Source organism: Mirounga leonina, unplaced genomic scaffold (genome assembly GCF_011800145.1).
Source record: "Mirounga leonina isolate KUSES-001 unplaced genomic scaffold, KU_Mleo_1.0 Mir_171, whole genome shotgun sequence".
NCBI classification, from domain to species: domain Eukaryota; kingdom Metazoa; phylum Chordata; class Mammalia; order Carnivora; family Phocidae; genus Mirounga; species Mirounga leonina.
The window spans coordinates 4,999,817-5,024,749 of NW_023270436.1; the positions used below are offsets into that span (position 1 = coordinate 4,999,817).

At 54.8% G+C, this 24,933-nt stretch overlaps 1 protein-coding gene across 2 annotated transcripts in view; it reads right to left on the minus strand.

Annotated features, from left to right (window-relative positions):
- Window positions 1-24,933, minus strand: part of AACS (acetoacetyl-CoA synthetase) — a 52,613-nt gene that overhangs the window by 25,811 nt on the left and 1,869 nt on the right. For both annotated transcript variants that reach the window (XM_035016821.1, XM_035016820.1), the window contains exons 2-8: window positions 20,045-20,148; window positions 18,446-18,566; window positions 12,890-13,003; window positions 9,820-9,917; window positions 5,046-5,160; window positions 4,806-4,887; window positions 2,013-2,160 (exon numbers count right to left, since the gene is read on the minus strand). In XM_035016821.1, coding sequence (XP_034872712.1) covers window positions 2,013-2,160; window positions 4,806-4,887; window positions 5,046-5,160; window positions 9,820-9,917; window positions 12,890-13,003; window positions 18,446-18,566; window positions 20,045-20,148 — 782 coding nt within the window. The remainder of the gene's footprint in view (window positions 1-2,012; window positions 2,161-4,805; window positions 4,888-5,045; window positions 5,161-9,819; window positions 9,918-12,889; window positions 13,004-18,445; window positions 18,567-20,044; window positions 20,149-24,933) is intronic.

A 24,933-nucleotide genomic window follows, 5' to 3' on the forward strand; every position in this document is an offset into this window, starting at 1 on the left:
CTTATGAAGCAATAGCTAGAAAGCCGTTTGGGAACAGGAGCTTTCTCCTCTCGGACAACCCCCTTCTTCTGAGCAGGGGGAGGAGAGAAGGCAGACAAGGTTTGACCAAGAGCCTGTGGGTTTTTCTCCTCCCTCCAGGCTAAGCCAACTGAGGGAGAAGTGGGAAAGCGGGTCTGGAGAGAGCTGCAGAGCCGGCCAGGCAAGAAGCCCAGGGCACCCGGAAGGAGCGCCTCGGGCACGGGGGCCACGGAGCAAGGGGACCGGCCCAGGAGACGTCGGAGTGCCAGGCGGGGACTGTGCCCGAGTCAGAAGGCAGCTTTCCCATCAAGGCCAGGATGACATGAGGAGGCCAGGAGGGGTCACGGTCGTAGAAAACTACCAAGTGCACCCAGGAATGGTATCTCTGAAGATTGACCTGGTTAGATGACAAGTACGAAGCAAAGGGCGTCGGCTGCCTCCTGACCAGACATACGGAGAAAAACCCGTTATTGCTTCCAGAAGGTGTCACCCGGATCTAAGCAGCAGGACGCATCCAACGCGTCAGGGAGCCATTCTGCAAGACCGGCAGCCACACTCCCCAAATGCCACTGTCGTCCGAGGGGGGCAGGCCGAGGAGCTGTTCTGGAGCACGGACCCCGGGCGGGGCGGGGGGGAAGCAGGCTGCTGCGTGGGAGGTCGTGGGGGGAGCGGAAGCACCCGGACGGGGGCCACATGCCATGTCACGGTATCACGTTGACGCCCATCTTCCCGAACTCGACGACCGTACGAGGGGTCTGTGAGGGAGCGTGCTTGTTCCCGGGAGACGCGCGCTCAAGTATTCAGGATGAAGGGCCGCACCCTGCAACCCACTCTCGGGGGGTCAGCGAGAAGCAAAAGAATGTGTGTGTGTGTGTGCGCGTGTGTCCACACGGGGACGGAGGCCGCGCAGAAGAGGCTTCTCGGAAAGCTCGGGAACGGATGCTGAGAGCGCCAAGGCTGCCGAAGCCCACCGGGCTGTCCCGCAGCTTTCCCACAGGCTCGCAGGCGCTTCAAGCATAAAAGGTTAGCGCCACTAATCGACACGGGTAAGACCTCACGCTTAGTAGCGAAGCATCGTTTCAGGTGCCCCAGTGAAGCGGGACTTGTAATGAGATACAGGGAAACGAGGAGTGCGTGGGCCGAACTGGGGGTCCCCGAAGTCGTATGCTGAGGCCGAGGCCCAGGGCCTCAGAATGTGGCTACGTTTAAAGAGGTGATGAGGTCAGAGAGCCCACGAGGGCGGGTCCTAATCCAATCTGACTGATGTCCTCACAAGAAGAGGGAATTTGGGCAAAACGCGGGAGCCCAGGGATGCGCGCTGAGGGAAGACTGCGTGAGGGTACAGGGAGAAGGCAGCCGTCTGCAAGCCAAGGAGAGAGGCCCCAGCGGAACCCCCGACCCCCATCCCAGCCCGGGAGCCGTGAGAGCACATGGCTCTCGGTGAAGCCACCAGCCCGTGGTGCTCGGCGACGGCAGCGCGAGCCCACGACTGCAGCCTGGTGAGCTTTCCCGGGGTTCGGCCACGGCCCCCAGGCAGCTCCGTCCGAGCACCTCCGCGCACGCCCTTCTAACACGACGCATCACAACACCAGCACCTCTCCAAACCCTCCATGTGCTCACGGTTGCTGTTCTCCCGGCTCTCCTCTCTTCTTTGTGCAATGCCGGCGGGGCCCACCCACCGCCTTCACAAGCACCTACAGGGTCCGGGCCGCACTGTGGGAGTCGGGGGCTCACCCAGGGCATGCCCTGCCTGGGAGGCACTTCGGGGCCCCTGCACCCATCGCAGTGGTGACGCAGCTCCTGGAACAGCAGCTCCGAGTGCCCGCGCTGTCTCAGGCCTCCACGCTACCCCCCCCCGAAGAGGGGCTACATGATGGAGTCTCTGGGGAGGGGGTGCGGTCTGGCTGGGGCGGGGGTTTGGGGGGCAGACTCAGATGGCTGTTTTCACCAGCTGGGAGTCCCCACGGGAGCAGACAGAGGCTGAAGAGACGTACCCCAGCGGAATGCACCATGCACTTGGGCGCCCCGGTCGTGCCTGACGAAAACATGATGAAGAGGGGATGGCTGAAGGACAGCTGCTCGAACTCCAGCTGTGGGGCCTGCTCGCCTTTCCTGGTTGCAAGAAAGTCATCCAGAAACACGCTGGGGGCAAAACACAGAGACAGACAGTGAACATTCCAGAATGCTGGGCTGCATCTGCCGAGGCTTCCTGGGCTAGACGTGGCCTCTCGCTGCCTTCTACTGCTACCTTGTAGGATTTCCAGGGAACACTAACCTTGTTTGGAAGCTTTCCGTGAGGGAGCAGGAAAGTCAAATATTTATGAATTCAAATTCACGCTAATTGAAGGGAAAAGAACTGAATGACTGAAGATTCTGAGTTGCTTTATTAGCATGCTGACAGGGCCAAGGGCTGTCTCTTCTGAGAATCTCTGGAATGCTTTAACAAGCACCGTGCAGAAGGATCACTTACAACTAACACATCCCGTTTGTACGCAACTCAGGGGTAGGAGGTTGTGAACGCAGTGCTGCACCCTGTGAGGAGCAGGGAGGGAAGGGAGGTACCAGATTCCTGAGCTTCTCCAAGGAAGGTCGGAGCGAGAAGGTGGGGCCGAGATCTGAAGACTAGCTTCTATGACAGAGACACTTCTAGGCAAATGCATCACATGCTACCACGAGGAAGACAACAGCTAGGTACAAATTTCTGTCCAGAAACAAAATTAAGTCCTGCCACTGACTACCACCTAAGAAATCTGCCCCCAAAGCTGACATAAAGCGTCAGTGCATGTGGCCAAAAACCAGCAAAGGAGGAACACGAACAGATTTGTTTTCTGAGCAGAAATAGGGCAGCTGAAGCCACAAAGCCATCTTGGGAGAGGATAATTACTCTGAAACACAAGTGCATACACACAAAAGGGAAGAACTGCGCTATCTTGCATGGGAAAGCATCCTTAAGGACGAGGATGTCTCATGGGGGAGGCGCAGAGGTTTAAAAAGGGCATGCATCCAGAACAATTCAACTCTGAGCAGTAAACAAACAAAGCCTTCTGCTCCAGAGGGTCAGGAAAGTCATTCACTGTGGAACTTTCCAGCCAATGGAAGCCCCATTCCACCTCCACCTCCCCTTCGATTCCCATTTACACAAACTGCCCAATCTAATCAGATACTTCACACAGAGAAAAACCTTTTCTTCCAAACGGTCTATAAATCACAGTAAATAGCAATTACTTTCATTGCTCTTCTAAAAATGAAAATCCCAAAGGGTGCACCCCCACCCCCCACCCCAGGTCTCCAAGCCTGGGCGCGTTCTTGTTCTTAGTTTATCTATAGCATCCAGCAATCAAAGACGAAGCGCAGAGGAGGTCTAATTCCCAGACTGGGATGGCGGCAGCTTTTTGCATTGTATCAAGCTAAATGAAGTGGCTAACGTGATTCCACAGGATGCTCTCGGTTCATATAAATTGCTGATGAGCACATTCAGAAGGATAAAAGCCGGGCCACTGTGGGGCCAGCGAGCCCGTCTGGTCTTCCTCCCGGCCTCCGTGCGTTACGGCCCCCAAGAGAAAGGCAGGGGAGCTGTGTGCGCAGTGGGAACTGGGACCAGGGCTCGTCATCTGGCTGTCATTCATCAAGGTTGGCAGGGCTCCCACAGTCTCAGGGACGACCCAAGCGCCAGGCCTGCATATCCTGACCCAGATGCTCTGTGGGACAGAGCCCACCGCAGCCTGCGGCTGTCCCCCACTCATCATGGCAGACGGGACTGCTGGGGGCTACACTAAGTGCACTTGGCCCAGCATTCACTTACAGAATGCTCATAGCCCACCTGGAAGAAAGCGCTGTGATCATCCCCATTTTACAGACAGGGAACCCCAAGCACACACAGGTGAATCCCTCACACGGGGTCACAGAGCTGACATCTGAACCTGCACAGCCTGGCTTGAGACCACAGCCCCCAGGGAAGAATTCCTGTGCTGACAGCACCCTGTGGCCTCTGGAATCGGAGCCCATGCCCCAAGGAGCCCAGCTGTGTCTGCCTGGCCCAGTGGCCATGGCTCACCCTCCCGGCAAGTGCATCTCATCCCTCCCACACAACTGAAACTCCTCAGCACCCCTAGAAGCAACCTACACAAAACACCAAGCCACGTGTCAGTTGTCCGCCCCAGTGAAGGGACCCCTGCAAACTCCTTCCTGTCCTCCCCACAGAGCGAAAGGGAGCAAACACACCTGACCTTGGAACCCTCCCCCACAATGGTTTCAAGGAAGGAGAAAAGAGCAGAACTCCAAGAATTTGGAGACAAACTCAGCTGTGACCAAACCATAACCCACTTCCGCAATTCCTATTCGAAAACAAACTGCTCACAATACTATTTGGTACTTGATGTCAGAAAAACAGAGGAAGATACAATGAGCAATAAGGACAAAGAAAAGGTTCTACAAGGGAAATATATATACATGTGTGTTTACATGCGCACATACGTGCACACACACGCACGCACGTGCACGTGGTAATTTCCACTTCATCAGGGAGCTGGGCTTGACCTGATGCTTCAAAGGCAGAGAGACAGAGCACTCCTGGGGCTCTCTCCATTCCACCGCTAAGTGGCTGTGTGGTCTCGAGGGATGCACTCTGGGGCCTCGGGTGCCCATCTACAAACTGTGGTTTTTAACCAAAACCTCCCGCACCTCTAAGATGCTACGGCCCCCAGTGAGAGGATCCACAGAGTCGACCACCCACTGGGACTTCCTGTGGGTTCTGCCCAGAACCAGCGATCAGCGTGTGGCTGGCTTACCTATTTGGAATCTTGGAAATGTCTATCTTCTCTTTCGAGGCAATGTAAGGAATCAGCACCACCTTTTTCAAGTCTGGAAGTCCTGAAGGGAGCGGAGGAGCACAGGTTTGCAGGCCAAGACATTTAGTCGTGCAATTTCTTACAAAGGGTAATGCAACCAAGGGATGGGCACACGGGGCGCTGGGGGCTCCTGCGCACCGCGCCCTGCCCTGCTGGCTCAGACCCGGGACAGCCACACACCTTTCACCACCTGCTGCAGCTTGTCCATGTGGCTATACTCTTTGCCATTATACAGGACGGCCTCCACGGAGAAGATGAGCTTCGGCTGGATTTGAGAAAAGCGGTCCAGAACACCCTGCAAGTGGAAGGAAAGGGTGCTCGCCATCAGTCACACAAAAGGCAAACACCTTCAGCAGGGAGAGGAGCAGCTCGAACTGGGGCATGGCCTCATCCCTGTGTCCCCGTCAGCCGCGGCCAACGAAGAAAGCCCAGCGAACCACAACTTGCGCCCGAGACGTGACCGTCACTTCAAGGAAAGCCTCAACATAAAGAAATACCAAAAGAACATATGCACATACACTGAAATAGCAAAGCGCAAGTTTGTAAGACAGGGAAATCGTGGGGCGAGTAGCGGCACTTCCAGAAAGATCCCCCACTTTGCAGAAAGAGCCTCGAACACGGGTCCCCTAGCGTACAGGACTCACCTTCCAAAACGGCAACTCGCACTGCAAAGCACTTCCACATTCTGGTTCTCTTCTAATTCTCAATTAAAGAGGTACGTGAGTCCTCCAAATGGTACTTTTTGCCAATGAAATGCACAACCCTATCAACGTGTATACTAACAAATAAGCTCCATTTAAAAGGCAAACTCAGGGCGCCTGCGTGGCTCAGGTGGTTGAGCATCCGACTTGTGATTTCAGCTCAGGTCATGATCTTACGGGTCATGGGATCGATCAACCCCCATGTCAGGCTCCACGCTCAGCCAGGAGTCTGCTTGGGATTCTCTCTCTCTCTCTCTCTCTCTGCACCTCCTCCGGCTCACACCCATACACGCTTTCTCTCTAAAATAAATAAATAAATCTTTTTCATAAATAAATAAATACAAAAGGCAGGCTCACCACAGCCACGTGTCTGTTTATACCACACGTGGAACCCGCCATCCTGCCAAGCACACCTCTCTCTCTGCAAGAAGGCATGCCTCCCATGCAGGTAACCCCTTGTTTCTGGAACTGACAGGTGTAGCCTCACGACACGCTCCCCACAGCTTGAGTGTTCTCCCAGGGGTGACAGGGAAAAGCCAGGTCTCCCCCAAGTTCAGACCAGGGTAGAGCCCTCTTCATCCACAAACACAGTGCCTGGGAAAACACCACCCAGAACGGCCCTTCCGTTCCCTTGTGCATCGGTCCAAGGCCAGCAGTTCACGACCAACACCCGGGTTACTCCAAGAGCACAAGCAGTGAAGCCATGATTTCCCAAGAAAATCCCAGTCTTCAACACCGCAGGGAGGTGGGAACCAGAGGGAGAGGTGTAAAGACCTGGGCAACTCGTCCGTGCACGCAAGGGGAAGAGCTACACAGAAAATTCCTGAGGCTCACCAGGAAAACCATTAGGTGGATAAAAGGCACTGTGGTGATGTACAAACTTTGCTTTTTATAGCAAAATAGATAGTCTTCTTAAAGCTCAGGATTCTAAGAAGGGCTGAGAGTTGCTGATTTATCTGGGAAGAAACTTTTTGCCATTAAAAATCCCTTACCACGTACGGAGTGCTGTGTGCCAGGCACCACTCCGACTTGCTACGGGCACTCACACATTTGGCCTGCACACCCCCGGGGCGGCTCGACCCCCTCGAGGAGGCAGCACCAGCTCCAGTCAGTCGCCCAGCCTTCCCAACTAGCCAGTGACACAGCTGGGCCTGCAGCCCGGGGCTCTTAACCGTGGGGCCGCCTCCACTAGGGAAGACCCGCCCGTGGGCCAGGAAACCAAAGGGCAGCCGCAGAGAACAGGGCTGGATCCCAGGCAGACAGAAGCAGGAGGAGGAAGAGGGAAGCTCAGGCCGGAGCAACCCAGGGAACGAGGCTGTCTGCAGGCAGAGGGCGCCAGGGGCAAGGCTCGGGATCCGGGAGGGGCTGCACAGAGCGGGCCTGGGGGAGCCCTGGAAGGGAGCAGAGATGTCGTGGTGACACCGAGCGCCTCTCCTGCTCTCCCCACGCCAGGTGGCAACAAACTTCGGATGAAAGGACCCGGCCCGCCAGGGGCCTGGGGCTCGGGCGGCACAGCCCGCACACGGCAAAGACCACAGTGCTTCCGAATCAGAGGTCTGGGCCGGGCTGTGGACGGACTCGGAGGCCCCAGGTGGACGCCCACCTGGCTGGGGAAGCACAGGTGAAGCTCCGAGCAGGTCCAGGAGAGCCGCCCACGCCGCAGCGGCCTTTATCGGGCAGAGACACAGCACACCCGGGCTGGTGCATCCGGCCAGCCGGGCGGGGACAGCTGCCCCGTTCTGTGCGCACGGAGACCTGGAAACGCCGTGAGGGTGCAGGCGCGGCGCTCGGATGCGTGGATGTCAGGGGCTGGACCCCCCGCACATCTGTGGAGGAGCCACCGGACTCAAATGAAAACAGTGAAACAAAGAAAAAAACCAAAATGCCAAAAAAAAAACGCAGGACCTGGAGGTCTGGGGGAGGCTGGAAGGTTGGGGACCCAGAAAACAGCACTCTCCCCGCCTGGCGACACCCCCACGCCCAACTGTGTCGGGCTCCAAGCTGAGAATGAGGACAAGCGGAAGAGGTGGAAGGCGGGGCGCACGGCAGCCCGGATCGCACACACGCCCAGCTGCGCCCACCGGAGGCAGGATGCAGATGACAGCTTTCTGGAAAGCTTCCCGAACTCCGGGCGGAGGGAAGCACCTGAGTGGGAAGGCGGCTGGCCTGTCGTTTTCTGACCGCAGGGAGCGCTCTCCCCCGAGACTCTGGCCTTCCCCAGACCAGGGCGTGCTGAAGGCTGCAGAGAGAGCGAAGCCAGGCTGCCATCCAGCGCCCACGGGCACCAGCAGAGCAGCCTGGAGAGGATGATGATCCGGGAGAGAACAGCCGGGAAGTGGCTGGACGCTTGCCTGTGTCCCGCGCCCCCCACACCCCGCCCCGCACCCGGAGGTACGATGTGCCACCGGGACCATCAGGAGCTCTGCTCTCAGGGAGGTCTTCAGGCAGGGGCTTCGCTCCAGCCCCAGAAGGCCGCGCCTGCCCCCCTGGGCCACACACAGCTCTCCTGACATCTTCCCAATGGGCTCAAAATCCCCGATGTCACTCAACAACACCCAGCTCCTGGATAACAGCTAACACGTACCGACCTGGGTGGGGGCGTCCGGTGCTGCCCCCGACCCCACACTAGCAATAATTCTGCAGTCCTCACCAGCTCCCCAGTGTGTACTGAGGACTCGGCCAAAAGCAGCAAAGCCAGACCCGAACCCGGGCAGGAACCACCACGCCGCACTGCCTTCCCAGCCCTGCTTGAGCAACCCAGCTCAAGGGCCGGATCCAAGGGAACAGTGCCCAGGGACTGGCCCCGGCCTTCAGGGACCCTCCCATGAGGATGCCGCTGGCCCCAAGCAGCTCACACAGGCTCGCGGACGGCCTGGGGCACTGGAGAGGCCACACGGAGAGTTCTGGTCTCAGGTCAGTCCTTGCTGACCTAGGGTGGTCCTCAACGGGGCGAGCAGGCTCAGGCACTGGTAAGCCCCAGGAGGAAAACCACGCCAAGCGGTGAGGTCTGGGGTGGCCACCCCTCCCTGCACTCAGCAGAGCTAGGTCCTCACCCCAGCCTCAGCCGCTCACTTACTTCTCCAGGCCCCTGGGCCAGAGAAGCGCGTCTGTTCCTCCTTCACACGCCGTGGGGGAAATGTGACGTACCTGGACCGCCTTCACCAGAACAGCAAGCCCCAAGGCAGACGTGAGCTTCAAGCTCATACCCAGAAACCCACCCTGTAGCCAAGACACACACCGACCATGGAGTGCTGAGCTCCAACATTGCCAGTGGCCGAACCTGCAGCCGAGGTGTGCCAATCCCGGGCCTGAGCCTCCTACGCCCGTTTCACGACCCTCTCTCTCCCCACGGCCCCTGTTTCGCATGTGAGGATAAACAGCTGGCCCAGGGGCGCATCGTCGGCAAGTCCAGGCCAACCTTCAGCCACTGAGCTACGTGGTCCAGTGCCCGGAGCAGAGGCCGTGACGAGAGCGGAGCAGTCCGATGCCAGAAAGAGTGGATGATGGTCATGGATGCCCTCCAGCTCCTCTAACTGGGGTCTGTCCTCGTGGCTCCTGAGAGCCCCCCGTCCCCAAGGCTCTGCAACCAGGAAAGGTCCCTGGGGCCCCGGGTAAGTCCTGTTCTGCTGATGCTTCATCCTCCACGGTGGGGTTGAGCATGAGCTGCCTGCCTCTGCCTGGGTCACCCCAGGGGCTGGATGCACCCCAGGTCCTGGGTCCCTACGGGGTTCACAGAGAGAAGGAGGCCCACCCTCCTACCCCACAGAGAACACAGATCCAAAGTAAGAGATCAAAAATGGTAGGGAGGCCTCGGGGGAACCTCGGTGAGCAAACCCAGACGACTGTCTACAGAAAATCTTCCATGGTCACGGATCCACGGACACATGACCAGGCTCCTCCAGCTAGATCTCCAAGAGCCATCTGTCACACAGAACACACGCTAACGCAGTCCGTACACACAGACGGGACGTTAGTAATATAAGAAAGAAGGAAGACTCATTCGTTTTTAGATTGAAAAACAAGACTCCGCCCCTTCTGGCTCCTTCTCTCCCATCATTCCAATGTCACCGGCCATGAGATGGGAGGCCACGGTGACATTGTCGCCTTCCAGCCCCGCCAGTCCTGCGGCATGGCCACCCGCGCCCCTACCCAAGACGTCAGGTGGACAGAGCCCTCCCCTGCGGAAATCACACGGGAAGGTTTCTGCCGCAGTGGCCGCACCCCCAGGGCACTCGGTGGGGACCCCAACTCACATTCACACCGAAGTCTGGGGATGTGGAGCTCCAGATGGCGCCGATGCTCGCGGCAGCCAGCATGGCCTCCACGGCGTGCACACCGTTGGGTAAATAACCTGTAATTGGGCACCGGGAGAAAGGCCTGGGTTCAGGGTATGTTGGACGCGGTGGACCTCCAAAAGGTACTTCTGAGAGCCAGGGCAGGAGTGGGGAAAAGGGCTGCCTCTGGCCGGTCCGAGGAGCATGGCCAGCCCCACCTCACCCCAGGGCCTGGACATCTCGCACTCACAAGGCCCCACCACTTACCGCCAGCCTATCCATGTAACCCCCTCCAACCCAACCTAACCAGAGTGATCCCCACAGCCCTTGCAGGATCCGGCCCAGCCTCCTCTCCCTCCACTCCACCTCCCACTCTGAGCTCAGTGACAACCTTCTTTCAGTTCTCCAGTTGTTCTAAGCTCCTTCTGCCCCGGGGCCTTTGCACAGGCTGTCTGCTCTGCCTAACCACTCTTTCATGCATACCGGCCTTCCTGACTCTGCAAACATCACTCAGCTCTTAATGCAAATGAGACTTTCTCAGAGACGCCTTCTCCAAGGTCACCCGATAAACTCGGGTTCCCTGGCTGGTCCCCACAAAGCACACTCTATTTCTCCCTCACCAAATTAACCTTAATAATCATCTACATCTAATAGTCATAACTGGCAATTTTATATCTGGTTCTCACATGAGGGCAGGGACTTTGCCTGTCTTGTTCTTTGCTTTACCAAGTGCCTTTTACCATGCCCTGCATATCAAGGCCTTCATATTAGAGAGCTGGCTGGCTGGCAGCTGGGTGGATGGATGGATAGAAGGAAAGACAGACAGACAGGTGGATAGATGGTGAAGGAAGGAGAGGCAATAGGGGAAAGCAGGACAGTCACGAGACTGTAAGGGGAGGAGAAGAAGTGTAGACCCTCCATCTGGCAGGAGGCTGGGCTTTTATGACAACAGAGGCAGAGAATCTTTGTGGCCAGAGAGACTGTGGTCTATTAAACAGATCATCCTAAATGTTCCAGAGGAAAGGAGCAGGCACAAGTCATCAGGGAGCGGGGGGGCCATGGCCCAGTGCCCCCCCATCACGACCCCCCAGTGACCACAGAAGCCCCGCAGTCACGGCACCCAGGGCCCTGAGCACGGCTCCCCCCTTGCTTCCCTCCCCTCTGTTCTCAGGGGCCTACGTGACCATAGCAGTCAGGACTCCCGTTCCCTTGGCTTCGCTGTATCTCCCTGCTGGGCCAGGAGCATCCCCGAGGGCAGGGCTGCGTCCAGCATCTGCCACAGGCAGGCCCACGGGGGCCTGCTGAGCTTGCTGTGTAAACTGTGATGTCCCCAGGGCAGGACAGGGCCCACTCCCGGGAGGCTGCACAGCCAGACTTGGTGGAGACTGACAGAGGGCCAAGAGATGAGCACATCACAGACAAGAGAACCCCTCACGAGCAGCCCCAACTCAGTCTCAGGAGCCCCTCAAGCCTCTCCCAGGGAGTCACTCCCTCACGCCCTCTTAGGGAAACACAGCCCCCGGGGCCTGGAACTATGGACAGGTCAAGTTAGTGTCCACGCTGCGACACTCACGAGGGGGCGGGTCACCGGGTACCAGCCTGACTCTGCAGAGTCGGGTGTCCCCGGAGGCCTCTCGGCCATGTTCCCCGACACACCCGGTTCTCCATTTCTCCTTCTCTCAGAAAACGTTTGCTTCAAAGAGAGATCTTTTTTTAAGTGAAAATTGGAAAAAGGACCTTCTGAAATCCTTTTCTAGACCTCGAAAGGGTAGATTAAATTGGAAGAAGAACCCCAGATATTGAGGCTTTGACCACGCAATGCCTGCTGTGACCACAGGCCCCGCACCCACATTCGCTCACTCCGTGTTCATCATACACCCACCGTGCGCCCGCCTCCCTGGGGACGGAGACACGGCAGTGAACAGAAGACCAAGCCTGGTCCTCTAGTATGGGAGGACAGACAGACAGACGCAAGCATGCACACAAATAATCCCAAGATTTCAGTTGGTCTCTAAGGACAAGAAAAGAACAAAAGCAGGACGCGGGGAGAGAGTGGTGGTGGGTTTTCCGTGGGCTCGCTGGAACCTCCCTGCAGCGAGCAACCAGGGGAAGGCCCCATCGAGGGCTAAGACAGGAGGCAACTTGGTGCACGCCTACTACCTGGTGCTAGTCAACTAACATGCGAGCAGGGACTCGGGGCCCAGCTGCCATCAGCAAGACACGGGTACAGCCCTTCCCTCGGTTTACACATGATAAGGCCACCCTCCTTGCAAACACACGCTGAAGGCCCACTTGCTGTGAGCTCCCCGGGGAGAGGCCCAGCAGCGGCTTCTCACGCTGCCACCCCTGCGCCGTGGCCCTGGTCCTACCACCATGGGGGCGGGGGAGGCGGGCTAGCACCCCGACCACCACCGGCCTGCACCCCGCCCGGCCTGCAGGGGCAGGGACGTTAAGTCTTCTTATCTCCCGCTGCTTGCCCCTGGGGACACACCCACCCACATCTCAATTCACTACAGTGCCTTGTGGTGGAGACCAGGTCCACATACAGGCCTTTAAACCTTCTCCAATAGTCAAAGTGAGAAGAAAACTGTAAAAAAGAACCTGAATTGCTCTAGGTGGGAAATCATGACTCACCACCCGATTAGGAGAGAACAAAGGAAGGCGGGGACTCGGGGAGGGAGAAGGAGCCAGGCCTCCCTTTCAGGTCTGAGGATTCCAACCCTGGTTCCTTCCGGAAGGACAGTCAACCCTGCCAACCCCACCGCCTGCAAGGCACACCCAGCCCACCACGCTCCTGTCACCCCTGCAGGTGCCCCGCGCCCATGAGCCTCGGGGCCTTTGACAGGCTGTCCCTACTGCCCGGACTCCCCTGCCCTCTCCCTGCGCCATGACCTTCCTTGTGCATCTAGCCTCCACCGAGCGCGGATCGCTGAAGTCCTTCGAGGCTGCATGTAATCTGCCATCTTGTCCAAAAGTGGCCTCGACCTTCCAAGCCGGTCACTCTGCCTCAGTCTCCCCGCAAGCCACAACCAGAACCAAAAACACTTACCGACCACCCGGTCTCCTTGTTTCACGCCCATTTTCCTCATCGCGGCTGCAAACAAAGCTACTTGCTGCCGCAGCTCTTCAAACGTCACCTTCACAATTTCCTCTTTGCCTTCCCCTGGGAAGAGAAAAGGGACCGGCGGTAGAGACAACCCTAAAAGAAAGGTTCTCAGTCACAGACAAGGAGGAAAACTCACACGGTTTAAACGCAGGTTGGAAACGGATGCCCAGAAACATCACCCAGACCTGGGTTTACTCAACTTCCCAGGGAAGGGCGTGTATGTGGAAATCAGCCCAAGACATTAGAACGATCAGCCCCCCTATCGGAAGAAACATACGTGGCAAGAGCGAGACACGAATTTCCACCTACCAGATGGCAATAAGGGAACAGGACGGTGTGCCAGCTGGCCTCCACAACGACCCCAGCGAACCCCGTCTTTGGTGCTCATGTTCTCAGGTGGGTCTGCACACACTGATGGGGCCCAAGCCAGGTAACCAACATGACACTGGAGACAGGTGACTTCTGATGCTTGGTCATAGAAGACACGGCAGCTTCCACCTAGCTCACTCTGGGGGATCTAGCTGCCACGTGGTGAGAAACTGAGGATTCCATGGGAGTGTACCATTTTGGATGTGGAACTGCCCACCTCGGTCAATCCTTCAAATGATGCAGCCCCTGCCAACATCCTCATTGCAACTTCATGAGGGGCTCCCAAGCCAGAACCGCCCAGCTAAGCCATTTCTGAACATGCAACCCGCAGAAACTGTGAGACACTAAGAGTTTACTATTTTAAGCCTCTCCCTCTCCCTTTCCCCCTCCCCCTGCTTGCATACTCTCTCTCCAAAATAAATAAAATCTTAAAAAAAAAAAAAAGAAAGAAAGAAAATGAATACGACCAAGACTCAATGTTGCATGGGTGTGGGAAAATTATTGAACGTACTTTCTACTGGAAAGACATTACTCCTCTGACTGTTGTCTTTGATGCAAATATTTTATTCCTGACTACTAACTGCTGTTCGATTCTGTAACATGAAGCATCACTTCTCCAAACATCCTGATTTCTCTTTGGTGTAAATCTGGTTTTTCCCATTTCCTTAAAGTTATGTATGCCTACCCCTGGTTCTTTTCTCTCCTTACTGAGTAGCCTCGTAATTACGTCTCCCATATTTCCACTCCCCACGTGATTTCCTATCCTGTAAAAATACCCAGCAACCTGAAACCACTGGTCAAAGACAGAATGTGCTATGCAGGCAGCTGTTCTTGGAACTCCCACACTGATGGGCTAACGCATACTGCTTCTGCTCTGCTCGCTGGAGCATGAAGGCACCAGTGAACGCTTTCCTTTGGCGGCACCTCGTGGCCTCACCGGGGATCATATGGAGGAGGGATGGGGTCTGCCGAGAATGCCTGAGCGAGCACAGAGCAGAACTCCACGAGCACCTGCACTCAGCTAGGAGAGTGGGAACGAATCAGGAAAACACACAGAAAGCAAAACACAGTGAGTGACCTTCAAGTCCCCAAGCCAATAACCAGCCGATCTAGGACCCTGCTAAGAAGGTACCCTCTTTGTGGGGCACCTGGGTGGCTCAGTCGGTTAATTGTCTGCCTTCGGCTCAAGTCATGATCCCAGGGTCCTGGGATCGAGCCCCACATCGGGTCCCCGGTTCTCCCTCCACCTGCCGCTCCCCCTGCTTGTGCACTCTCTCTCGGTCCCGCTCTATCAAATAAATAAATCAAATTAAAAAAAGAAGAAGAAGGTACCTTATTTGTAAACTAAATTTGATCCCTCGCTTGAGGGCACTTATTTCCACTGCAAATACAAGGGGAGCTCATTAAAAGAAGGGGTTCTCCTACTTGAAGGGAAGGAACGGCGGGGCTGGGCAGGGAGGGTGCACAGGGACAAGTGTGAAACAGCCACCACACACCCAAAATGACACCTTCCCTCCCTAACCCATGCTCAGGACACAGCTGGACTTAGGAAAAGAGGGTCTGGGTGCAGCCAATATACATGTGAGGGGGAGAGCGAGAGCATGAGCGCACGGCCACCCACAAGACTGGTCTGTTTTCCCACTAGCATTACCGATTTTCGGGTTTGTCTCGTTTTATTTGTCAGAAGATTCACATTTGACCTTTCCCACTTTCCCGAGGAAGAAACTGGGACCTGGTGCGGTGCCTGAGGTAAAAGTGCAGAGACATCTGACGGGAGCAGGAAAAACGATCAAAGACAGACCCAGCATTCCCGCCCCTCAGGTCATAAAGGCGCGGAGCGGTGCTCACCAAGGGACCCCAGTGCCTGGGGCGGGACAGCCCTTGAAGGGCCTCTCGCAGGCAGAGAGAACGTGCTGGATCCACACACCGGAACGTGACTGGGACATAAAAGGAAGGAAGCACTGACAGTTGCCACAGCGTGGAAGGGCCTTGAAAGCACGAGGCCAAGCAAGAGGCCAGACACCAAGCGCCCCACGGGATTCCATCTCTAGGAAACGTCCAGCACGGGCAAACCCAAGGAGACGACAGACACCGATGGGTGCCGGGTCTGCAGAGGGGTTTCCCTTTGAGGTGGCAGAGACAGCAGGAACTAGACAGAGGTGGTGGTTGACAACCCTGTGAAGACGCGAAGAACCACTGACATGCACCGTGTAAGGGCGTGGATGACTCTCGTGGCTGAAATCCCACTTGAAGGAGGCCCACTCTCCCAGCTCCCGCCGCTCTATGCCTCCCGGAGGCGGCGGCCGCCGAGCACCTCCAGCCGGTTCCCTGCCGGGAGCTGCTGTGACCAGGGTCACGTAGCGGGCATGCCCACGTCACACACCGGCTCACTACTGAAACCCTGTAAGCCAACTCCTATTAGACTTCAAGGGCGTAAGGAACCCCAGGCAAATGTGCTCCTCCATTCATTTTACAAAGCTAAGGCTTAGCCCACTGGCTCCAGCTCAAAGTGTGCCTGCATTTCACACACCTCTCCTAGCGGCCACCGCAGCTCAGCCCGGCCCACCTTCAACGTGCTCAGAGCACCGACGTGAGCCTCCCGCTGGGCAAAATCACCTACCACAAAGCCTGTTTTATAAGGAAGTGTCGACTGTCTCATTTAATTCACTGACTACAGCACTGACAGTGACAGACGATGCACGTGGCGTCTGTGACCCTCGTGATCGTGTGGCTGACGGGGAGCGGCGGCCGCTGCCCAGCATCACGGGACAGGATGGGACTGCAGATCGTGAGCCCGCGACAAGATCCAGATTCAAAATTCCAAGTATGGTTTCTACTGAATGCGTTAAACCATCATAAAGGCAGGGGCTCCTGGGTGGCTCAGATGGTTAAGCGTCTGTCTTTGGCTCAGGTCATGATCCCAGGGTCCTGGGATCGAGCCCCACATCGGGCTCCTGGCTGAGCAAGGAGCCTGCTTCTCCCTCTCCCTCTGCCTCTCTCCCTGCTCATGCTCTCTCTCTCTGTATCTCTGTCTCAAATGAATAAATAAAATCTTAAAAAAAAAAAAAATCGTAAAGTCAAACAGTCCTAAGTTGGGGACCATCTGTATGTTTTTTCTTATTTATCGTTCATCCCACTACAATGTTAGCCGTCCTGTTCAACACCATGTTCCCAACACTTTGCACTGAGGAGACATTTGAGACAGATCTGAGAATGAGTGAATGAATGGACGGATGGATATGCAAATACCTCCTTAAAGAGCAAGGGAGAGACACAGGACTCGTGTAGTGTCCCCATCCCCAAGGCTACTTACTTACGTGCTCAGCCCAAACTGCATCCAGGCTAAGAACCAAGGAAGGGAGCAGAATAATACCGAACAGCCCAAACACTACATAAAGACAAGACTCTGTGGTTCTTAACCAACAATGTGCATCAGAAGCAACCATGGGTTTTAAAAATATACGTGAGCCTGGGCTCCATCCCTGCAAGATGCACTCTAGGAAGCCACGACAGGAACTGGACAGCCAGGATTTAAAAGCCACACAGGGATTTCAGAGGTATAATCTCAACTGAGAGCTATGCACGTTTCCCCTGTGGCGGAAACTGTTGTATACACATGTATACATATTCGCTCATTTAAGCTCTACAATATTCCTGAATAGGTACGCTCCTCCTCTCCATTAGACAGAGGTAGAAACAGACCCAGAGAGGTTAAGGGGCTCACCCAAGGTCACACAGCTACCAGACCTCATCTACCCCTATTTCAGGCACTACCTGGACAAGCATAATTATCTGACTTGTAATACCACTTCTGACCACAAATAGTAACTTGTCACGTAGACGAGGGTTGCAAGGACTAGAGCAGGTGGCAAGAGACAAGAATTGGGCAGGTGACGGCAGGGGGCACAGCTACCTGGGCTCCCTTTGCAAAAGAGGGAGCAGACCATCCCACACACGTGGACAGCTCGACAGCATTAGATTCTGTCACCATCCCAAAACTGGAAGCCGTGAGTCATGAACACCAAAGGTCCAGTGAAGTTCAGTCTCCCCTGCGGATGCCCATTTCCTCACAACATAGTAGCACATGCTGTGTCTAAAATGAGTAAGTAAAGCTTTATTACTCAAAGGAGAAAAACACAGTCACCTGGAAAATCCACCGTGAAACACCTCAAACCTTAACCAATACAATATAAATCCAATGTTACTTTTTTACAAAACTTCAGGCTTACCAAAAACCTAATTAATTAGGAGGCCAACCACAGTGTCTCCTTACTAAGAAAACTCCTCGTTTATTTCAAATATTTTATGCCAACTCTTCCGGAGCCTGCTTAATACATAAATTAGAAAATTCTTTGAACTTTTTTTTTAAAGGAGAAGTCAACGGGCAGAGATTCTACCTGCAGTTCCCTCACTGACTGTCCAGGTGACTCTGAGCTGGTTACTTCATATTTGGTGTTTCAATTTCTCCCATAAAACATGATCACATGAATGTCCCCTCCCTTTCCCAGCAATAAGAAAAAGTCAACAGAGGTCTTAATGATGTCGGAAAGGTGCCAAGGGCAGCTGTTACAGAAAACAGTGTGGAGGAGGTTCCTCGGGAAATTAAACATAGATTCGCCATACGATCCACCTCTGGGTATCTATCCAAAAGGATCCAAAGCTGGACCTCAAGGAGCTATGTGCACACCCATGTTTGTCATAGCCTATTCACAACAGCCAGGAGGTGAACGTGACCCAGGTGCCCCGTGACAGATGAAAAGACACACACGATGGGGGGTATCCGAACAAGGGAATATCATGCAGCCTCAAAAAGGCAGGATTCCTATCACACACGACTACATGGATGGACTCTGAGGAGACCATGCCGACACAGGAGGAGGATGGAACCGTTCTGCAGAGCTAATGCACAGCAACGGAAAGGCACCTAACGCTACCGAACTGTACGCTTAAAAATGGTCCAGACGGTACATTTAATGTTACGCACTTTTTACAATAAAAAAAGTGCCAGAACAGTGTTTGAAAACACACACGGCAATCTGGATGTTTAGAGCCTCTCCAGCCCCGTGGCCCTTCGTGAGCCTGGCGCAGGACGCGGAGAGAGGGAAATCTCCCGGGGCCATGAGGACTCACTTGCAGCGTACAGGGCAACTCGGTCATTCTCTTTGTGCCGCAGGAGGTTTTCCGCGTAGTTTAGACGACTGCCTTTGAACCACTCGGGGACATCTGCGATTCCTTTCGATGTGTCCACAACCTACGGAGAACGACAGCAAACCAAGACACGCACCCAGATGAGATCTACACCAGGAATAAATACAAGTGACTCCGCTTCCCGGGAAGCCCGCTAACTCACTGGCCCAAAGCCTCATTAGATCGTTTCATAGACTGAGCACTGGATGGGCCTCCGGGCTTGGAACTGAAAAGAGATCAGTGCGCTATAGTTCATCAGACAGGATCTCACATGTGCAAGTTGCTGGGAGGAGATCTTCAGCGTTCTCACCACAGGGAAAGTGAGGCAATGGGTGTGTTAATCCCACAGTGTGTCTGTATATCAGATCATCACGTTGGGCACTTTAAATATATACGGTTTCATGGCTAATTATTCCCCTATGAGGTTTAAAAAAAAAAAAAGAAAAGAAAAGAAAAAGGAAATGAATGCCAAAGGAAAACAGCATCCCCACAAATGAACTCTTTCAGCAAACCTGCACGAAGCACCTACTCTATGAGAGGTGCAGGTTCCAGAAAGTAAGTAAGACAGGTGTGGCCCCTGCCCAATGCCGCAGGCTCTGACCACACACGCTGAAATCTGCGAGACGGAGCTCCAGGACCCACCCGCCCCTCCCACCACAACCCCCCAGGGCCGGAGCCGGGCCCCTAGCCTCCTTCCTCCACGGGCTGGAACCTTGATATCCTTCCCCAAGTGCATATACACAGGCGAGCCTCTCAGAACAGTTCACCCCACAGTCACACAAAAACACAATTAAGTTATACTTTGAGTAACAGGACCCACTTTCCCCAGATTGACTGACAGCATGAGGAGTCGGAACATTCCCTGAACTCCAGGTTTAAAAAATAATAAAACTACTGACAGTTTAGGGCGCCTGGGTGGCTCAGTTGGTTAAGCGACTGCCTTCGGCTCAGGTCATGATCCTGGAGTCCCTGGATCGAGTCCCGCATCGGGCTCCCTGCTCGGCAGGGAGCCTGCTTCTGCCTCTGACCCTCCCCCCTCTCATGTGCTCTCTCTCTCTCATTCTCTCTGTCTCAAATAAATAAATAAAAAAAATCTTAAAAAAAAAAAACTACTGACAGTTTAAAAAACAACAATAACGTGAATGTATTTAATAACACCATGGAACTGGACACTTTAAAACGGTTAAGATGGTAAATTGTGAAAAAACAAAAAAAAGATGGTAAATTGTGTTATGTGTCTTTTACCACAATTAAAAATTTTTTTAAGATAAAATAAAAATAAAACAACTATGCCCTGCATGTAGAATTGCCCAAGTTCCCAGGACAGGGCCCGAGATCCACACATCACAGAGTCCAGAGGTTGCCTGGTCTCCATGGAGTCTGTGACCTCAACACAATTTTCTGCCAACTCTCTAGAACAATGACTTTTTCCCACTGATGCGAGGCATCAAAAGAAAATATGATTCAGTATTCCCAAAAACGAACACTTTATTTTGGAACATAACCATAAAAAGGTAAAGCACAAGTAAAATCCCTACTTACCTCATCATACATGCGTGAGAAGACAATTCCACTGAATTTCCAGAACTCCGCCCAGAAGTCTGGATATGATTCAACTGACCAGTGGTATAAGTCATCATAATTTTCTAAAAACAAAATAAAATGGCACATGGCTCAAACCAATCTTAGAAAGAAAGTCTCGGCAGTCCAATAAGAACATGGACACACGTAAGGAATTACAGTTATGTCTGAGCGGTTTGAAGGTGTCTGACAAGACATGGTCTGGGGCAGGTGGGGTATCCCAATTCTTACCCCCCAGAGCAAACCCACCACTGCTGGGCAGTGGTTCCATACCCTAACCAGCATGCCTAAGAACATGGACTCTGGAGCCAAAGGCCTGGCTGCAAATCCTGGCCTGGCCAGTTACTAGCTGTGCGACCTTGTGGAGGTTACTTGAGCAGACTGTGTCTCGGCTTCCCCGTCTGTGAAATGGAGATGGTTAGTAGCACCCCCTCTTGGCAGGGCTATTGGGAGGATTTAAATGAGCATAAGCACATGCATGAGACAGATGCCAGAACAGGGCCTTGGACCAAATCAGAACTCCGTTAAGCTTGCTATTATTATACCATACAAACAGGAAAGCCATATCCACTAGATTTGAAAACACAGAAATGCAAAACTAGGAGCTTACTGATGACTTCTTGTGCCAGTAACAATGTTTGGGGGAGGGAGGAACAGGTATTTATTTTGATTTTTGAATAAGCAATAGGATTCAAGATAACAGAAGTGTAGAAGGTCATTCAGGAAAAGTCCCTTCCATCTTGCCCCACAATCATCTAACTTTTCTTACCTAGAAGTAACCAATTAAAGAGATTTGTGTGTCCTTCCAGATTTTATGCATGAGTAAATACATCCCTCTCTCCGGCTTTTACACAAATGGGGTTTTTACACAAATGGAAACTCGCTCTTCTTCCCACCTGATTCCAATCCTGAGACCTGGGGAACGTCCCTGCCCCTCACTGGGCCTTTTTAATCGCCACATATTTTCGGTAGGCTCTCCATTCATATGCTGGTGCTCTAAGGATGTGGTAACAACAGGAAGATGACCAGCAGGGTGTCAGGAACAGAAAAAAATGGCCTAACATGATGCTGGGCTGAATTCTCTCACTGCCATCAGTCAGCTAAAGACTTAATGGTCCTCCCTGTTCCCAGTCCGGGGGGCAGGGAGGGAGTACACAGAGGAAGGGAGAGATCTCTGAGAGCAGGAGCATGCTGCAGGAGGAGGGGGCTGGCCCTGGCAGGAAGGGCAGGGTCAGGACAGCCCAGCTGAAGAGAGCCGGAGTGAGTGGGTCTGCAGCAGGGATGGAGAAGGATCACCAGGATGAAATGGGGAGAGGCAGGACAGAGGTTGCACAGTGATCAGGGAACGGGGGCTTCAGGCCACCTCCTCCAAGCCCCAGGAGAACCGCCCTCCAGCCCCACCCACCTACTCAAGCCAGGGGCCATAGAGCAGGTCAACCAAGCATGCAGGGAAAAACACCAGGGACCGGGCATCTGGAAGGTTGGGGCCAACCCTGACTCTAGAGACCATGCTTGGGAACCTCAGGTAGGCCAGTCTGCCCCTCGGGGACTCAGTTTCCCTCTGTGTCACCTGGAAATTGACTGGAGGAGGGCATGGATGTGCCCATGACCGTGGAGAGGTAACACTGCGCCCCAGGGCTGGGCTGGACGCCCTGCATTAGAATCTCGGCTCCGCCACTTACTACACAATGATGGTGGGCAAGCTGCTCCAACCTCTGAGCCTGGGCATTGTCATCTGCAAGGTGGGGTAACAACAATGACCCCGAGGAGCAGGAGAGCGTGTTGCTTAAAGACACAGGCTCCGGAGCGCGACAATCCAGGTTCAGATCCTGCCACTTTCCATGTGAGCTCAAATGAGTAATCAGTCATCTCTGGACCTCAGTTTCTCCTCCATGAAAGAAGAGAATGGTACTTGTCACAGGGTCACTGTCAGGACTGGAAGAGTCAAAACACACGAAGCACCAAGAACAGTGCTTGGCAGAGAGAAAGTACCTGGCGTGTCAGCCACTAGAACCCTGCTGGTCACCTTGCAGAAGCACGACCCACAGCGGGCCAGCAGACAGGACGGGGTGGGCGAGGGCCTGGAGACAGGCTGTGCAAGTATGCGGAAGTGTTAATGAGCAGGACTCTGGGTCCAGAAGCGGGGCGGGAGAGGGAGCCTCCGCCCTGCCCACACTAGGCAAACAGGCCCACGCTCCATTCTCTCCCAGGCTTTTGTTTGTTTTTCGTCACCTTGATCCTCACAAAGGGCAAAGAGTTCCAGCACCAAAAACTCCCTCAGGCTCACACGATAGATGGACCAGAGGCTCCACACCCGCACCTCCACTGAAGACTGCAAAAGCCCATCAAGAGTGAGTCACCAGCAGCATCCGCGAGGGAGGAAGATGCCACCCGCCTGCCAATCTGGGGACCGAGCGGTCTCGACAGCAACCCAACATCACAAAGACCATAGAGGACAGCAGAGAAATGGAAGGACTCGGTGCAGAGACTTCACCACCGACGACCCAGCCAAGTCATCGGGGACCCCTCTTCAGACACGCCCTTCCGGCTCCTGCTCACACACTCCTGGCCCCCACTCACAGGCAGCACCCCAAAGTCCGGATGACCCGCCACAGGCCTGTGTGGTTCAGTCTGCACGCTGCTCGTGAAGAACCGGAACTAGCTGTCAACATACTAAAGTCAGGTTTCAAATGAAATTCAGTGTCGCTGCCTTCTCCTGAGACAAGAGAACAGCTGTGGCCGGCTCCTGTTTCTCACCTCCACCCTTACCTCCCCGTGCTGTCCCCTCCCCACACTGAGCAGGACTCGTCGGTGTCACCCACAGGATAGTATGGAAGTGACCAAGGGTGACTTCTGTGGCCAGCTCCCAACAGCGCAGCCCCCGCCTTGCTCTCCCGGATCACTAAGGCACCATCCCACCATGTAGTGACAAGCAGCTACAGAGCTGGGTGACAGCCGCGCCCCACCCTCACCCACATGCCCAAGGCCACACACCGCGGCACAGACTAACGATTTCGGGAACAGACTACAGGTGGGCTACTCACAGCTGCGACATCCCAACCAGGACTGAGCTTCCATTTTCCCACCTGGGGGTGAAAGCACCTACCTGGCCGGGTTACGGAGGATGGAGTCGGCGGATGCGTGTGTAAAGCACCCACTAAGTTGACTGGTATTATCCCCATCCCCTGCTGGGTCCCCGTAGGCATCTGAATGTGCAAGTCTTGCTTTCCCTTCACCCCCTTCTTCCTCTCCACCTACGAGATTTTTGACCAGCCTACACCTCCAAGTCTCAGCTCAAGATCCTGTCTGCCAGAGCCAGCAGGCCCTGGAGCGCCCGGGAGGCGACAGCAGGCTGCCCGAGCGCTGGCGCCTGGCCCGACTCGCTCGCCGCACTGCTGGCCGGCACGAGCTTTCTCCTCCAGCTACACTTGAGCTATTTGAGAACAGGGAGCAAGCCTTCCATTTGTGGGCAAACGCTGTCCCAGCTGCTCCAACACTGAACTGAGTTGTAGCTTGGGCACAGGCCACCAAACCAGCAGGTACTTCGAAGCGGGTGTCCCTCCCCAATCAAGGGGGGCGCTGGTGCGTGCAGCGTGCGCCCTGGGGTCTTGCGGAAGAGGCCTCCCACCACAGGCACATATGCTGGGCTGCAGCTGTGGGCTGCTCCATAGGGGGTCCACGTCCTGAGGGCCCCCAGGCCGACGTGGGCTTGCGGAGAGTCCTCAGGTGAGCTCCGCTAGAAGCAGTGACAATAAACCAACCAACGGCCCTGGTAGCAGGAAAGAGAATAAGCCCACCCAGGTCGGGCAGCTCCTGAACGGCCAACCTCGGTCTGGGGGTTCGGGCTCATGGCCAGGTGGCCAGGCGGGCGAATGCCCCCCAACCGTCCATCCTCGGGACCAGAACACCACTGAAGCGACCCGTGAAGGTCCGTACCTTGCTCTCTCTCTCTATACATGCGGGCAACAGCATTGCTCAAGACTGCATACCAACTACACACAAGACCCCGGGGGGTGGGGGGTACAAGTTCAAGGGTGCAGTCTTGAAGCGACTGAATACTCACAAATTAATGGAAAGGCGAGGCAGAATGAAAGTCCAAATTACATGCATTTGGAGAGCAGACAAAAGGAGAAAACATTCAAAGACAATGACCAAAAACAAGGCAGCATGTGAGTTGGCTCTTAAAGCCCCAAACCTCCAGGGCCCAGCCACGGGAAGGGAGGGAAGCCACAGGCTGGCTCAACCATCAGGAGTGGAAGAGGAGTAAAGGACAAACACCAAGGGGCACCTGGGTGGCTCAGCTGTTAAGCGTCTACCTTCGGCTCAGGTCATGATCCCAGGGTCCTGGGATCGAGCCCCGCATCGGGCTCCCTGCTCAGCGGGGAGCTTGCTTCTCCCTCTCCCACTCCCCCTGCTTGTGCTCCGTCTCTCGCTGTGTCTCTCTCTGTCAAATAAATAAATAAAATCTTCAAAAAAAAAAAAAGAGACAAACATCAAGCTCTAAAGCACCCCCAGACCAAGAGGAGAACCCTCCTCAGTCCACCTTACTGCCACCAGACGGTGACACAGACCCAGCATCACAGACCTTTGGGTTTTCAAAGTAAGTTGGAAATCTTGCTTTCCCTATGCAGTCTCCCAGTGTGTGAGCCGCCTGAGCCAAGTCTTCAGGTCCAGTCTGGGCCTGGACCCCCAGCCCACCAGCCCCGAGCAGGCCGACAGGGAGTGCTCAGTAGTGTTTACACAGCAACCCACGGACCAGCCAGGTGCAGGTGACCGCTGGGCCTGAGGGCCTCCTGCCACCCTCACACCACCTACTGACAGGTCCTCTCATCATGCCCATTTTTACAGCC